General features: G+C 37.6%; 2 protein-coding genes across 3 annotated transcripts in view; one reads left to right on the forward strand and one right to left on the reverse strand.

Annotated features, from left to right (window-relative positions):
- Positions 1–1,195: 1,195 nt before the first annotated feature.
- Positions 1,196–2,491, forward strand: LOC119557032. Its single transcript, XM_037869578.1, has 3 exons — positions 1,196–1,325; positions 1,474–1,550; positions 1,602–2,491. The coding sequence occupies exons 2-3, from the start codon at positions 1,479–1,481 to the stop codon at positions 2,460–2,462; spliced, it is 933 nt and encodes a 310-aa protein (XP_037725506.1). The 5' UTR covers positions 1,196–1,325; positions 1,474–1,478; the 3' UTR covers positions 2,463–2,491.
- A 6,905-nt stretch (positions 2,492–9,396) lies between these two features.
- The window catches only part of LOC119557634, a 28,350-nt gene continuing 24,073 nt past the window's right edge, over positions 9,397–13,673 (reverse strand). Inside the window, exons 6-9 of one of the 2 annotated variants that reach the window (XM_037870467.1) lie at positions 11,542–11,844; positions 10,925–11,151; positions 10,375–10,578; positions 9,397–10,204 (exon numbers count right to left, since the gene is read on the reverse strand). In XM_037870467.1, the coding sequence (XP_037726395.1) occupies positions 9,776–10,204; positions 10,375–10,578; positions 10,925–11,151; positions 11,542–11,844 (1,163 nt within the window). In that variant the 3' untranslated portion in view covers positions 9,397–9,775. The remainder of the gene's footprint in view (positions 10,205–10,374; positions 10,579–10,924; positions 11,152–11,541; positions 11,845–13,673) is intronic. The other variant, XM_037870466.1, reaches the window with a different exon arrangement.

Raw genomic sequence — 13,673 nt, forward strand, 5'->3', positions numbered from 1 at the left:
TTAGGGTATGCTGGCACTTTTACTGAGTTGAACGAAATAAAAACATTTTTAAAGGTGTCTAAAAGTATGCAGTGAGAAAATATAGCATTTTCTTTGAGAACACATAAGGTTTTCTAAGTGTTTTTATATTATTTTTTATTATATTATATTTTAAAACTATTTCAGTTACATATTCAATTAAATATTTTTTTGTCAAGGGCAATTTCATTTTATAAATAATTTTTAATGTAATTTTATATTCTTAAAATTAGATACATATTACTTACTATTTTATTTAACAGTCCTAAAGTTAGAAAATTATACACTTAGCGTACCAAGAGCAATACTGAATTCTTAATCGTCTTAAGAGGATTTAAAAGCTCTTCATTTTTAATCATCATGGCCATCATCATAATTTTTTTCCTCATCATGGCTGTCTTATTGTTGAACCATACCATTTTGAAGCTGCGGGCGCTTACAACGAAAAATGATTTTGCAAGTAAATAGCTGTAATCGAATAGTGGCTAAATGCCGATATTTATTTAAAGTGAATATTTTTGTCTTTTACCAAGCGCCACCGCCATCCGTCAATCATTGCGTATTTTCGTAATTTCAATTTTGCCGGAAAACTGTCCGAGATAAAAGGGAATCGCATAATCAGCCATGTTCTGTGGCCGCCCCTTTATTTTTTCTGCCCCCAGAAACCGAAAAACAGCAACATGGACATTTCCCTCTAATTGGGATTAGGCAAAAGTTTTTAGCCACAGCGAGCACGGGGCATCAGCCTTGATGGTTTTCAAATAAAATTAACACTGAAATTATTTTAGTGCGTCAACTTTAAGCCGCTTAGCTGCCATTCGCTGGCTCCCACAAACATGGCTGCACTCAGCAAAAAGCCATTAACCTCTTCCCCCGACAGAAAAAAAAACACTTGACTCCGCCATCTAGTGAAAAACCAAAACTTTTACTGAATAAAAAATTTAAATCGACTGTTCTGATCAGCGGTTGTTAGGAAAATTGGAAAATGTGTATGCAGCTGGGCTTGAAATTAAAACGAGAGATGTTCGTACATCCGTCTGGATTAAATGGTTTACAATCATGAGAAATACGACTACTTTGATTTAAAAATAGCTTTTGAAGTAGTTCAAAATATAAAACAATCACAGTAACACAGACCCTTCGTTCAAAGCGAAATTTCAGCTTGTCGAGCTGAGGCCTACATTCCTTCAGTTTGTATTCGACTTTCGTATTATAAAGACATACTTTCGTTAGATAAAAAAATAAAATTTTTGGTTTTCAACAATTTTAAGGCCTTATTTTTCAAGGCATTTTTCTACTTCATACAAGTAATTCTATACAAAAAAAAAAACTAGATAAAATTTGTTTTATTAACTTACTTATTTTAACATTACCACACTTTTTCAATAATGCAACACCTTCGTTTTTCCGTCTACATATTCTTATTTACTTATTTTAACAATTTTTTCTTAATAGCTAACATGAACTCTTCGGAAACCATGGATGAGAAAGCAAAAATTATAGCCCTATTTGAGGCAATTGAAAGATCCTTGGTAAGAAATCTTAATAATTACTGTTACTGTTAATAACGCCTGAATCCACAGACCCCAGAAAACAGGCATGTTACTCGCACAAGGAAGGTGGTAAAGAAGACCGCCAAACCAAGACTGGCGGATAAGAACAAGCACGGCATTGCCCATGTGAAGGGAAGCTCTCTACCAAAGCGAAAGTGTTTACGGAACAAGGGAAAACATGATCCGCAGCAAGCCCTAAACGTGTGGGCCAATACCCCGTGCTTCCAAGGAGCCCAAAAAGCGGTTCCCCCAACCGAAGATGCGAAGACCCTACAAGGGGCTTTTAACCAACCCGCGGTTCCCCAAAAGCAACAGTCGTGGTTCCAAGGGGTCCAAGGGGTACCCCAAACCCAAGACTCTGTACCGCAACCCCAACACTCGTGGTTCCAGGGGGACCATAATCAACCCGATGGTCCTCGAACCCTAGACTCGTGGTTCCAAAAGGCCCAAACCCAAGAAGCGGTACCCCAAGCTCAAGTCCCGTGGTTCCAAGGGGCCAATTCCCAAGGCGCGGCTACCGCACCCCAAAACTCGTTCTTCCAAGTGGCTCAAAACCAACCTGAGGGTCCCCGATCCGTAGACTCGTGGTTCCAAAAGGCCCAGACCCAAGAGGCGGTACCCCAAACGCAAATCCCGTGGTTCCAAGGGGCCCAAGCCCAAAATGCGGTTCCCCAGACCGAAGACGTGTGCCTCCAAGAGGCCCTTAACCAACCCCAAACGCAACAGTCGTGGTTCCAAAAGGCCCAAACCCAAGAAGCAGTACCCCAAGCTCAAGTCCCGTGGTTCCAAGGGGCCCATTCCGAAGGCGCGGCACCCACACCCCAAAACTCGCTGTTCCAAGTGGCCCAAAACCAACCCGACTCATGGTTCCAAGGGCTCCCCAAACCCTAGAGTGGCTCCAAAGGGCCCATTACCAACCAGAGGTTCCCGAAACCCAAGATGCGTGGTTCCACGTATGCCATAACCAATCCATCCCCGAACCCTAGTCAAGTGAACCAAGCCCAAAGGGTCGTGAGAATACTAATGTTATAAATTAACTAATGTGTATAGTAGTATTATGGTTTATTAAATAACAAAATTTCCCACATGGTGTCTTTTTCAAACCCCTTTTTTGTCCCCTTAAAATACGCTGGGAATCTGCTTACTGTAAAGGGTTTTCGTGGCCGGTTGGGTCCAAGAAGGTCAAGGTAGTATGCAAATGCGGTCTTGAGAGTCAAGAGAGCAACACAAATATCTCCGATATAGAGTTGCCCGTATGGCCCCGTTGCAGACTTAGAGGGGCAGTCTCAACAGGGTTTCCACCATTTCCCAGGCCTGCCAACAACAATCGGTTGGGAATACGTGATCCAAATATATTTATAGCATAGTAGGCTTCTGCTTTCAACTTCCAGCTGATTTCGAACATAGTAGGCAGTTGCTTTTAACTTCCTTCTGAAATTCGGTCATGAGTTCATTCGTCTTCGCGCAGTCAAGTCGTCTAGTCATTCTCTAAAAGCATTATAATAAATCTTTTTCTAACTCAAATTTTTCCTTAAATTTCGCTATGATCCAGATAATAATCTTCTTGACCGGGCCCGTCCTGACGGCTCTTGTCTATTTCCTCATCAATCTGACTTCGTTGATGAACAAGAGCCGCGAGTTCAACCGCATCACCGAGGTTCTGGTCCTGGAGCAGCAGCTCGAGAACATGGTGGAAGCTGGCCTGGAGGAGAACCCCGCCGACGACGAGATGGCGGCCATCGGGGGCAACCTGATTGCCAACTACCGGGTCGACGTGATCGACCAGTTTAAGAAGGAGGCCGGAAAGTAACCCCGAAAAAGGTGCGTTGACTACTCGGCGTTTCCATTGGCGTTACCCATTAATCTAATCTGTCTGATATATCTAGAAATAGCTGGAAAGTGAAGCTGGTGGCCCAGGACTCGATCCCTAAGATAGTCCCCGCCCATCCAGCTCTTTACATCGGATATTGTATACGAAATAAAAATTGATTAAGAACTGCAATTTACGTAATGGTTTTCCTAACAGTTAAATTGGTTGGCTGAGTAACGGGCATGTGATAAAAAAACAAGAAAGTAATTAAAAATGGGTGAAAAGTATCGGACAGTTAAAAGTGCTCAGGGGAATAAGTTTGGGGAACCAGCACAATAACCAGTTCAATCCCCCGACCCTCGACATATGGGGCTCGGGTGCTTTTAAAAAGTCATCAGGGGAGTTCGGGGTGCTATTGCCGTGCCTGTGCGAGTGGATGATGAGCTCCAAGGCCTTGTGCAAATTAAACGCTTAACTAACCATTAAACAAAGTTTGGCTTGTAGCTCTGCGGTTGTTATTCTTCTGCCTCTTCGGCTTCAAGGGGGTTCTTTCGAGGGGGCTTAAGGATATTGCAATGGGCTGGTGTTTGCTGCTGGCTTTGCTTGTTATTTTTAATTAAGCAAATTTTCGGCACAAAACATAAGAAAACACCAAACAAACAGCAAAAAGAGCGCCAAAAGGGTATGCCTAAATGTGTCTGTGTGCGTGTGTGTGAATCTGTGTCTGGGTAAAGTGCATGAGTGTGAGTGGAAGTATTAAAGTATAAATAGGGTAGGCTATTCTCATTAAGCCACAACAGATTGTTAATTGAAAATATTTAATGCCAACAAAAAAACAAAGACCTTAATTCGGAGAAAAGTGCCCCAAAAAGCCAACGAAAATTAGAAAGCTTCAACACAGATAGTAACACACACTTATGCACTTAGGATTGTACAGAAAATAAGCAATTCTCAAAAATCAAAAATAGCAAATATTAATTATAATTAAATTATTAAATAAAAAAAATTATCTAAAAATATTTGTAAAATAATTTTATTGTTTTTGACAATATACTTTGAAGAAAACTATTATTATTTCAAACTTTATATCTGTTTTTAGTGTGCCAAAAATACATTTTCTTGTGGGCTAAAAGTGCCGAAAAGTAGGCAACGAAAATTAGCCAGCTGGCACAAGGATACCCACACACATACACAGGCACATGAAGAAATTGGCAAATACCATAAAATGAAAAGCAAACACCGAGAGAGCAACTCCAATGATTAAACGGTTTGTCAGTTGAGGCTTCTTTTCTTGCTCACCTCCACATATACCCCTCTCTTTCTAAAGGATCTCGCATGTGTGTGTATGCGTCTGTGTGTGTGTGCAACTAGTTTGAGCAGCTTGTTTATCTAGTTGTACATTTATTTGGCTAACTGCCTTCAACCGCAAAATGTTTTTGTGCCATTTACTCTCGTTTTTTGCCCCCTTTTAATACCCATCTTGTGCCGCCTATCTCGCTCGCACTCGGTCATGCTGTCTCGCTCTACGTAAAATTTTACGAGCCTCAATTGTAGCATATTTGAATTTTCACAGTTTTATGGCCTCCAACTTGGCCCAAAATAGCAATAAAAAAATAGTAGATAAACTAAGCAAATAAATACAAATTGCTTAAAATAAATTACTCGAAATGGGACATTTAGGGAATGGTTAAGAAAACCAGAGAAATTGGTGAGGTGAAAAGTTGTTATTATTTATTTTGATTTAGCTGAAACAGAAATCACTTGTTTTCTGAAAAAACAAATGTTTATAAAAGGCGTCTACAAGTATGGATGAAAAAGAAGGCCTTCCGGAATGATTCTTTTTTTTAAATCTTATTAATTCATCTTATTGTTACAGTATTTAATTCAAATCTACTTTTTACAGCTTTTAAGGTATATAATATTACTTACTTTAATAAACCTGTCGATACATATCTTCGTCTACCGGCGTCTACAAGTATGCATGAAAAAGAAGGCCTTCCGGAATGATTCTTTTTTTTAAATCTTATTAATTCATCTTATTGTTACAGTATTTAATTCACATCTACTTTTTACAGCTTTTAAGGTATATAATATTACTTACTTTAATAAACCTGTCGATACATATCTTCGTCCTTCAAATCGATATCTCCTTGCTGCAATCATTTCGCGTTTTATTTTTTTGGTTCTTCATTTTCCCCTGTATCAACCGTTCTGCATTTAAAGATTGCAGCTACAAACTACTGAATCCGAAAATTGTTTTTTATAACAACTTTTTGACTGTCGCTACTGGTGGCAGTTGCATGGAAAAAATTGCCATGATACTTTATAATGTTATTCCGTTGCTGCTGTTGCTGCCACCATTGTTGTTTTTGTTATGGCATTATCCGACTTTCGCTTTGTCATGAGTGCTTAATTTTTTTCTGTTTATTTTTCCAAGTTCATTTCATTTTTTTTTTTCCCTGCGCCCGATTCCGTTTCGCTTTTGTGTCACTGGGAATGTTTTGCATACTTGACCATTTTTTTGGGGTATGCTAAAAAAAAGTATTAAGCTTGACAGGTTAAATTTGATATTTTTGATCAAAATATTTATTTTTTTTGGTTTCTTATAATGTGCCCAATACAAATAGGTTACATTATTTTAGAACAGAAAGAGAATGCGATATTCGGAATGGTTTTAAACTTGAATAAATTTGTATTCAAAGTGCTTCTTAAATATTTAATCTTACATTTTTTTAATATTTTTCAATCTTTAAAGCTAAAAAATAAATATTTACAAGAATTTTTTAAGTTTAAAAAAATAAATAAATAAAAACAACAAATTAACATTCTTTTTAAGCAAATATACATAATATTTTAAGACAATTTTAGGTACAAATCGGAAAGTCTTATTTGAAATATGTAAACTTTTCTTTTAATATCAAACAAATATTTATAACATATTTCCCATAAAGACTTTTTTGATTAGGGCATTTGAAATTCGCCTCTGTGTCCTTGATGTTTTCGTGTGTTTTATTTTTTTGTTTCCCTTCGCTTAATATTTTTTATCATTTTCGGGAGGATGAAGAGGGGGGGGGCGAGTCCTTGCACCTACATATCTGTAAATAAATGCATGCATTTCGCTGAGCGCCCCCAAAAGTATGTTATGCCTGTGCATTTCACATTTCCACAATTCAGACCCCAAAAAAAAAAATAAAGCAAAACGCCACCGCCCATTCGATTTTTATATGCCATTTTCAATAAACAGACGCCGCTCTGCGAGCTTTTTATGCTCGGGGTTTTCCCTTCCTTTGTCGTCCTGCGGCAGGCGTTCAAAAACAATCAAATATGGAAATTTCTCGGACCCGAATCGGCATACAGTATCCAGTATCCAGTATCCAGCATCCAGAAACGGGGACTGGGCCACACATAATGCACATATGTGTCCACATCGATGTTGTCCCTGTCGCTGCCACATCCGTCTGCCATATACCCCCTCTATATATATAGATATAGCCCCCCTTTTCGGGGAGGTCTAGCAAAAATGTGGGTTGGCTGGGTTGGCACACAGATAACTATTTTCGATTGCGCATTTCAGTGCGTTGAGGCGGAAATATTTCAATTGTGGAGCTGACTTGTAATTTTTCATGCACTCTACTTGTGGCAGGCGGTCCAGATTGGGGTGGTGAAATCAGCTGTTACACTTTCATAATATTTCCCCCTCTTTATTTCTTCCTCCATTTCTATACCCTTGATGATGGCTGAATAATACGATAAAAGAAGCTGGCACACAAAGAAAGCCGGGCAGATTAGAATTCGAAGGGGAATATACAAGGGACCATCTTAAACTTATTTAATAGGAGCATGGAAGGAAGTAGTAAATGTAAAATTGATTAAATTAATGGGTACTCGTACTATAATAAGAGTAAATATAGTATGTTTTAATGTTTTAAGCTAGAATCTGCGGTTGTTACACCAGTGCGTTGATAATATAGTCACATTAATGTTTGTAAATGGCATATAGGTATTTATAAAGTATCAGTAATACCTATATAATTTAAGTTCGATAAATTCTTTTTTTTTAATTATGCCGAAGTACTTCATATATTTAATTAATCCAACAAAGCAACAATTTGGTAAGTACTAGAAATCTGAAATATTTCAAGATACATTCCCTAACTCCCATTTATATTCCTTGTTATTTTCTTTTGTTTAAGTCCTTTGCTTTTATGTTCTTACTCACCTCACATTTAATTACAGTCCTAAAATAATTGTAAAAATAAATCAAAAATCCTCAATATATATTTAAATTCTTTAGGTTTCCAATTCATTTTGCCTTTTTGAACCAGAAAAACTTATTTTATTTCTTACTTACCTGACATTTATTAAAAAGTTCCAACTGAGCTTGTTAGTACCAAAGTGTTCTCAATTTCTTAACAACAAAAGCGATGGCTCAGTCAACAATATATTTACGGCATAGTTCCATACAATATAAGTAAGCGATTTAGAACACCTAAGATATTTTTACGATGTAAAGAGATTAAGAAATAAAAACACATTTTAAGAATTCTTTATAGGTTTTTGACTAAAATACAAAACATAAGGCATTTATAAAGAAAAATATAAATTCTTTTGGAATTTCTTTCTTACGTTCGTAGAATCTCCCTTATTAAATATTATGTTTATTATTATTTGCCAATTAAGATATGTCTAAATAAAATTACAAAAATCACTAGTGACTCAAAATCTTTTTTTAGTAATTTTTTTTATTTTTGTCAAACCGCACTATTTTTATGACCACGGCTGTACGTGTGTGGATGGAAATAGCAATGCAGTAAACCGCAAATGTTTGTTACTCCATTACGTTTGTGTGTGGCTTTCTGTGTGTGGATGGGTTAGATTTCGCTTTTCCACATTTTCCCCTCAGCAAATTTATTGCCGGCATTCCGAAAAAGATTTTCACTTGTATTTTAGCATTCGGCATCGATGGCCAACTCCCAGCCCGGGCGAACCAATTATCCCGGGGGGGGAAAGTGTAGTAGGGCCTTTGCCGGAGGAGCAGCGAGCAAATGCAGGAGGTTGACATAGAAGTATCTCAACCGGCCAACCCCGGCACCTTCAATTATCGGCTTAGTTGGATCTGTAGTTGCAGCCCTTCGATTGCTGCAGCTGTTCGCATTGCATTCGCATTTGGGCCAGCGAACAGGAAACGGAAAACGGGAAACGGGAAACAGGAAGCTGGAAATGGGCAAGGACCTGGTTTTGGCTGGCATTCAATTAGGTATCGGTCAGCCCAATTCACTGGCAACTGGAGATTTGGCGATGGCCATTGGGATTGCAGATGTACGGATAGAGGGCCGCCCATTGTCAACACTTCAATTATCGCAACAACAGGTAAAGGGCTATCTTTTCTGACCTTTCTATGTGGTTCTTGACTACCCTTCAAGAAAATATGTCTAAATGGTAAAAAGAATTATCTATCTAGCTTAAGTTTGACTTTCTTTATTGAACAAGTCTTGAGAGGTTTATCCTTAGTGATCTAAATAAAATATTTGTATTACCAGGTTTTTATAATCAATAGTATCGACAAAGTAATTAAAAAAAAAAAAAATAATAATTTATATGAATTTTAATAAGCTAGAGGTAACATTTAAAATATAAATTCAAAAAAAAAATGTAATTGAAATTTTATCCCTAACTCACTGTAAAATAAATTTAATTAGTATAGAGCTTAACTTTATAAGATACTTCTATGTGACTTCAGAAAATACATCTGCCATTTTTAAACCAGAAATGCTGCAAGAATAGATACTAAAGTTAAATCTTTAACTAAGAGAACTAAAAACTTCGACTTTCGCAGTTAGAAAGACCTTTTTCCTTTCCTGTTCCTGCATTGTTTCCCTTTTTTAACCCTTTTTATAAGAGCCACCTTCTATTCCCCGATATTCAGCGATACACCGCCAGTGCGAAATTAATATGCATTGGTGGGTTATTCATACGCCCCGTGGGACGGTCAAATAGCAAACTTCCCAATGGGCCTTTGTTTATTTGTGTGTGTATTTTGCGTGTATTTGATTTGATGCGTTTAGTACTTAGGACAACAATTACGTTTAGGTTAACTAGCATAAATCTATAATCATCACATTATGGCACAATGTATGTTATGTAATTTATATATATATATATATATATATAAAGAGAGATAGCGATATACATAGATATCGATTGATATAACAAATTAAATTTTCTGCAAATCACACGCTTGAATAGAATCACTTTTGATTTCAACGAGTCACTTGTGATTCCGTGTGATTAGCTGGCAAATTTGAAGCCTTCTTTTCTGCTGAGATTTCGGGAGACTTACTCCTCTCTCATGGAGTTCAACCAGTATATAATTTCTATAAATAATCACGGTTATTCACGCTATCAGGCGATTTGTATTGCGATTACGACGACTTCCGGCTCCGCCATAGTTACTCCCATAGTGATCACCATTTATTTGGGTCAGTGTAGTCGTCGTTTGTGGCACATAGAGACTGTTATTGTTCCTGGCATGCCGACGTTTATAGCGATAACCGGTGATTAGTTCGCGTACTGTCTTTCGATATTTATCGGACAGCACACAGTATAGGAAAAAATTAGAGGCCGCATGAAGAGAGGCCAAAAGATTGAAAACATTTCCCGCCACCACCTGAGTTCCACGCTGAATGTCCATATACTGATTTACCACCAAATAAATCGCCCATGGCAGTTGACATACAATGAACATGAGCACCACTGCAATTAAGGTGATCGTCACTCGGTTTTCCTGCGATACGCTGCCTTTTATTCCAGAACTTGATTTGCGCTATGGGTTAGAGATATAGATATTTATTTTGGTTTAATAATAAAATAAAATCCAAAAAGTGTCTAAAAGTATGCAGTATAAAAATAACGCTTTCTTTCGGAATAAGGACTATTTTATTGCATACTTTACGACACTTTTCAAAATGATTTTAAAACCTTTTTCAAACTCACTTTTGTGCGCCTTATGCTACTCGCATTGGTCAAATCGCCACGCAGATTTTTTGATCGATGCACCAGTAGAATGAGAAAAGTGTTAAAGGTGGCCAATAGAAGTAGAGGAAGCACTACGAAAACCAGCAGTGTAAACATACTCCACAGATTGCTATATAGCTCATTCCTGCCCAGTTCCGAAGGACCATGATTATAAAAAGTAACCTTAAAAGAAAGCATATTAAATAGGTTAGGCTCTATAACTCTGTAATCGATTAAATTAAATAGGTAAGTTTATTGTATTTAGACAACAGAGTTTTTCATTAAACGTTTTATTAAATTAATTAAAAACCCTAAGAATAATAAAATAGAACTCGCAGATTAAATAAAGTCCCTAACTCCCCAGTGAAAGGACCCTCTCAAAAATGCAAAGCACAGATATGACTTTAAGTTATAGTCGTATTTATCATAGTCTTGGTACTTCTACCCCCTCGCATGTTTCCCAGTGGTTAACCTCTTTCTCATTCTCTCTCCAGGGAAATTCCCGGAATTCTCAGCACATTTCACTTACATTTTGACAGTATTCCGTTACATTAAATGCGAATGCATCCGTATTGTTGTTGCTGTTGTTTCCAGTGCTGCGTTTGCGACGCAACAATTGCAGTAAACTTTCGGTGACCCTTGACCCCGGCTCTTGTTCTTCTCCCTCCTGATCCTGCTCCTCGAGCGTTTTCCTCAGAGTGGGAAGCGTCACAAATCCAGATGACTGCCAGTGACGGCGATGTCGTGGAATGTTCTCTAAAACAAGGGGAAAAGTTCTCAATTTACAGAATATTTTCTTGAACTACAGAATGAAAAAAAGATGGTATGATAATTCATTTTAAGATTTTAAATGTTAATTTTAAAACGATGTCTGGGGACAATATATTTTAGGTGCTTAAAAGTATGCAGTGCATATGGAATAGTTTTTTTTATTAACGAATTCATTGTTGTTTCTGAGTTTTAAATATTTTGTTGCATACTTTTAGACACTATAATGTCATTTAAAATGGATCTAGACTTAATTCCTTCAGAATTTTTAATTTTGTAGCGTTCCTTTTAAAATAATACTCAAACCTTTCTTTCCGAATTGCGATAATATTTCTTATGTTTTTTTCTGAGTGTATAAAAGGTGACCCTGTCGCTCACCTGGCTCTCCATCACCGCTGCCACTGCCCCAGTCGACGAGCAGCTTTGAGCTGCCGGCGGTCGTCAACTCCGTGGTGAAGTCCTGCGATTGCCAAATAGTCGCCGGCGTGGAAAGCGGGGGCGTGGCCATTGGGGGCGTGACCAGTGGGGGCGTGGCCGCTACGGAGGGCGGGGGCGTGGGCGAGATGTTGGCCACCGTTTGGTTACACGGCTGGTAGGCGTCATCAATCAGCTTCGAACCGACCGTAATTGTGTGCTCGAATGCCGTCGAGAGCGTGGACAGCAAACAGAAGACAGCCACGGCTGGAGAAGATAAAAAACAGGCACGTTATTGATAAACAAACTGACAGTTATGGAAGCCAACATCCTAAGCTAACAATCACATTACTTTCCGGAAAATTAATTTTTTGACCAGTTTTCGCTTTTTTCTTCCATCATGTTTTTTTGCGACAAATGAGCAAAATTTAACATTTCCAGGTTTGAGCGCCAATATATTGGAAATTTAACTACGAGCTCAACGAGGTATGACATTTGTCATTCTGAACTTAAATTGCTTTATGGCAGCCAAAACACTGCGATTTTAAGGCGAAAAATAAAGACTCAAATTTTGGTCAAAAATACCCTCTTTCCTTGCGGTTTTTCAATTGCAGTTTAGCCAAATCAAGGCGTACAGCTAAAATACCGACTGTTTTGAGCAGCTGACAACCTATGCTAGCAATCCCCATCACTTTCCGGGAAATTTATTTCTTGACCAATTTTTTCCTTTTTTGTAAGGGGTTACATCATCTATTTTTGCGAAAAATGGCAAAAATGAAGAATTTCCAGGTTTGAGTGCCAGTGGATTGCAATTAAATTACGAGCTCAAAGAGGTATGACATTCCTCGATCTGACGTTTATTTTCTTTGTAGCAGTCAAAAAACTGAATTTTTAGGGCGACAATATTGGGTTCCGATTTTAGTCAAAAACACGATTTTTCTATCCAGTTTTTTAATCGTAGTTTGGTCAAATCAAGGCGTACAGCTAAAAGACCGACTGTTTTGAGCAGCTGACAACCTATGCTAACAATCCCCATCACTTTCCAGGAAAGTTATTTTTTGACCAATTTTCACATTTTTTGTAAGGGGTTACATCATCTATTTTTGCGAAAAATGGCAAAAATTAAGAATTTCCAGGTTTGAGTGCCGGTGGATTGGAAATTAAGCAAAGAGCTCAACGAGGTATGACATTCCTCGATCTGACGTTTATTTTTTCTATAGCAGCCAAAAAACTGAATTTTTAGGGCGAAAAAATGGGATTCCGATTTTGGTCAAAATACGATACTCATTTTTTAGTCAAAAAACGATTTTTCTTCCCAGTTTTTCAATCGTAGTTTAGTCAAATCAGCTAAAAGACCGACTGTTTTGAACAGCTTGCTTGCCATGCTAACGATCACAACCACTTTAAGGAAAATTTATTTTTTGACCAATTTTCGCATTTTTTGTCTTCGTCGTCTTTTTTTGCGAAAAATGCGAAATATTAAAAATTTTCAGGCTTGAATGCCAATGGATTGGAAATTAAGCAACGAGCTCAACGAGGTATGACATTCGTCATTCTGACCTCTAATTGCATTATGGCAGCCAAAACACTGCGTTTTTAGGGTGAAAAATGAAGTATCAAATTTTGGACAAAAATACTCTTTTTCCTTGCGGTTTTTCGATCGCAGTTTGGCCAAATCAAGGTGTACAACTAAAGGACCGACAGTTTCGAGCAGCTATCATCCCAAGCTAAAAATCCCCATTACCTTCCGAAAAATTAATTTTGTGACCAATTTTCTCATGTTTTGTTTTTTTGCAGAAAATGGACGAAATTTAACATTTTCAGGTTTGACCGCCAAAGGATAGGAAATTTAATTACGAGCTCAACGAGGTATGACATGCCACACTCTGACCTTTGATTGCATTATGGCAACCAAAACACTTAGATTTAAGGAAGAAAAAAAAAGATTCAAATTTTAGTAAAAAATACTCTTTTTCCTTGCGGTTTTTCAATCGTAGTTTATCCCAATTAACGCGTACAGCTCAAAGACCGACAGTTTTGAGCAGCTAAATATATATAATATATAAATAAATATTTCTTCCATTAAGTTAAAAAAT

Source organism: Drosophila subpulchrella, chromosome X (assembly GCF_014743375.2).
Source record: "Drosophila subpulchrella strain 33 F10 #4 breed RU33 chromosome X, RU_Dsub_v1.1 Primary Assembly, whole genome shotgun sequence".
Classification (NCBI taxonomy): domain Eukaryota; kingdom Metazoa; phylum Arthropoda; class Insecta; order Diptera; family Drosophilidae; genus Drosophila; species Drosophila subpulchrella.

What these genes read in the sequence shown, in the direction of transcription:
- LOC119557032 (XM_037869578.1), top strand. Translation starts at nt 1,479, where the DNA reads ATGAACTCTTCGGAAACCATGGATGAGAAAGCAAAAATTATAGCCCTA. An exon ending in AGGCAATTGAAAGATCCTTG is followed by an intron (nt 1,551 to 1,601) that starts GTAAGAAATCTT and finishes CTGAATCCACAG; the next exon opens with ACCCCAGAAAACAGGCATGT.